This window comes from Lepidochelys kempii, chromosome 9 (assembly GCF_965140265.1).
Source record: "Lepidochelys kempii isolate rLepKem1 chromosome 9, rLepKem1.hap2, whole genome shotgun sequence".
Taxonomy (NCBI): Eukaryota; Metazoa; Chordata; order Testudines; family Cheloniidae; genus Lepidochelys; species Lepidochelys kempii.
Window position 1 is genome coordinate 60,448,117 of NC_133264.1, and position 1,447 is coordinate 60,449,563.

Consider the following 1,447-nt stretch of genomic DNA (forward strand, 5'->3'; position numbering starts at 1 on the left):
AAGGGGGTTCCAAAGAGGATGGCTCTAGACTTTTCTCAATGGTAGCAGATGACAGAACGAGGAGTAATGGTCTCAAGTTGCAGTGGGGGAGGTTTAGATTGGATATTAGGAAAAACTTTTTCACTAGGAGGGTGGTGAAACACTGGAATGCGTTACCTAGGGAGGTGGTAGAATCTCCTTCCTTAGAGGTTTTTAAGGTCAGGCTTGACAAAGCCCTGGCTGGGATGATTTAACTGGGAATTGGTCCTGCTTCGAGCAGGGGGTTGGACTAGATGGCCTTCTGGGGTCCCTTCCAACCCTGATATTCTATGATTCTATTATTCTATGATTCCTAACTCCCATTGAAATCCATTTTAATGGGAGTTAGGAGCCTAAGTGACTTGCCCTGTGGTGAAGCAGGGAATTGAACAAAGGTCTCCTTCCCCAGTTTCCTTGCTGACACAGGGCTAAGGGTGCTAGTGCAACATTGGATATGGTGCATAATACATAATAAAGAAGGAGGAATGGTTACTTGTTTTCAGCTGTGTGGGTTTGGGCAGCACCGGCTTTAGGTTTTGGGGACAATTACTGACTATTGTTCTGACCATTCGTTCTGTGGAAAGCACACAGACAGGGAATTCCCTGACACCTGAGGCCACTTGTGTGAGTCAAATGTATTCCAAGGAGGCTTTTCCAAGGATAAGAACAGCAGCTGAAAGCTTTTTTATTTATTTATTTTTTGAACTGTTCGGCTATTTTATTTTATACACAAAATAGCATGGCAAAGACTTGGTAAATTTAGCATGCCCAGTTATCCAAATTAGGCAGAGAATTATGTCCAGTAGTCTCCTTGTGACATCTCATCTTCTTGAGAAGTGTTTAGTCCAACTTGACGAAGCTGATGTCCTTGGCGTACTGGCGGAAGCACTGCCGGCACATGTTCAGCCCATACTTGCGGATCGGGCCGTGGCGGTTTGAGCACACGTGGCACGAGCGGGAGCCCTTTCCGAACTTCCTAGGGTGGCTCCAGTAGAGCTGCTGGTAACCCATCCTGCCCACTGCTCACACCGTGTCCAAGGAATCTGGAGACCCAGCAGGAAGCCTGGAACAGGAGACAGCTATGATTGAGCTTAGCCATGACTAAGCATTAGCCCAGGACTGGTTTGCTTTATTCCACACACAGCAAGAAGTCTGTCAAGGAGCAGAATGAATCACAGAGTCCAATTTTGTAATTGTGACTGGGAAAGTGTTCTGATGCCGTTTAGAAGTTCTGCATGTGTAGCTAACCCACAGATGATTAGTTAATGGGAAAGGAACTAAATGTTCAGCTGTGATTGACAGGAAATGGGCCTTTCTTCCAGACAAATGCCAATGTCACTTTTCCCTTCAGCTGTTTGAGCAATTCAGGCAAGTTTGGGGAAACCAAAGAGACCCTTCAGCAAAGAGGGAACAGATACTGAACTCTGGA

General features: G+C 46.0%; 1 protein-coding gene across 1 annotated transcript; it reads right to left on the reverse strand.

The window, feature by feature from the left end:
• Positions 1–735: 735 nt before the first annotated feature.
• On the reverse strand, positions 736–1,029 carry LOC140916934 (small ribosomal subunit protein uS14-like). Its single transcript, XM_073358831.1, has one exon. It carries the CDS (start codon positions 1,027–1,029, stop codon positions 859–861), a length of 171 nt encoding a protein of 56 aa, XP_073214932.1. The 3' UTR covers positions 736–858.
• Between the last annotated feature and the right edge of the window lie 418 nt (positions 1,030–1,447).

What these genes read in the sequence shown, in the direction of transcription:
- LOC140916934 (XM_073358831.1), bottom strand. Translation starts at nt 1,029, where the DNA reads ATGGGTTACCAGCAGCTCTACTGGAGCCACCCTAGGAAGTTCGGAAAG.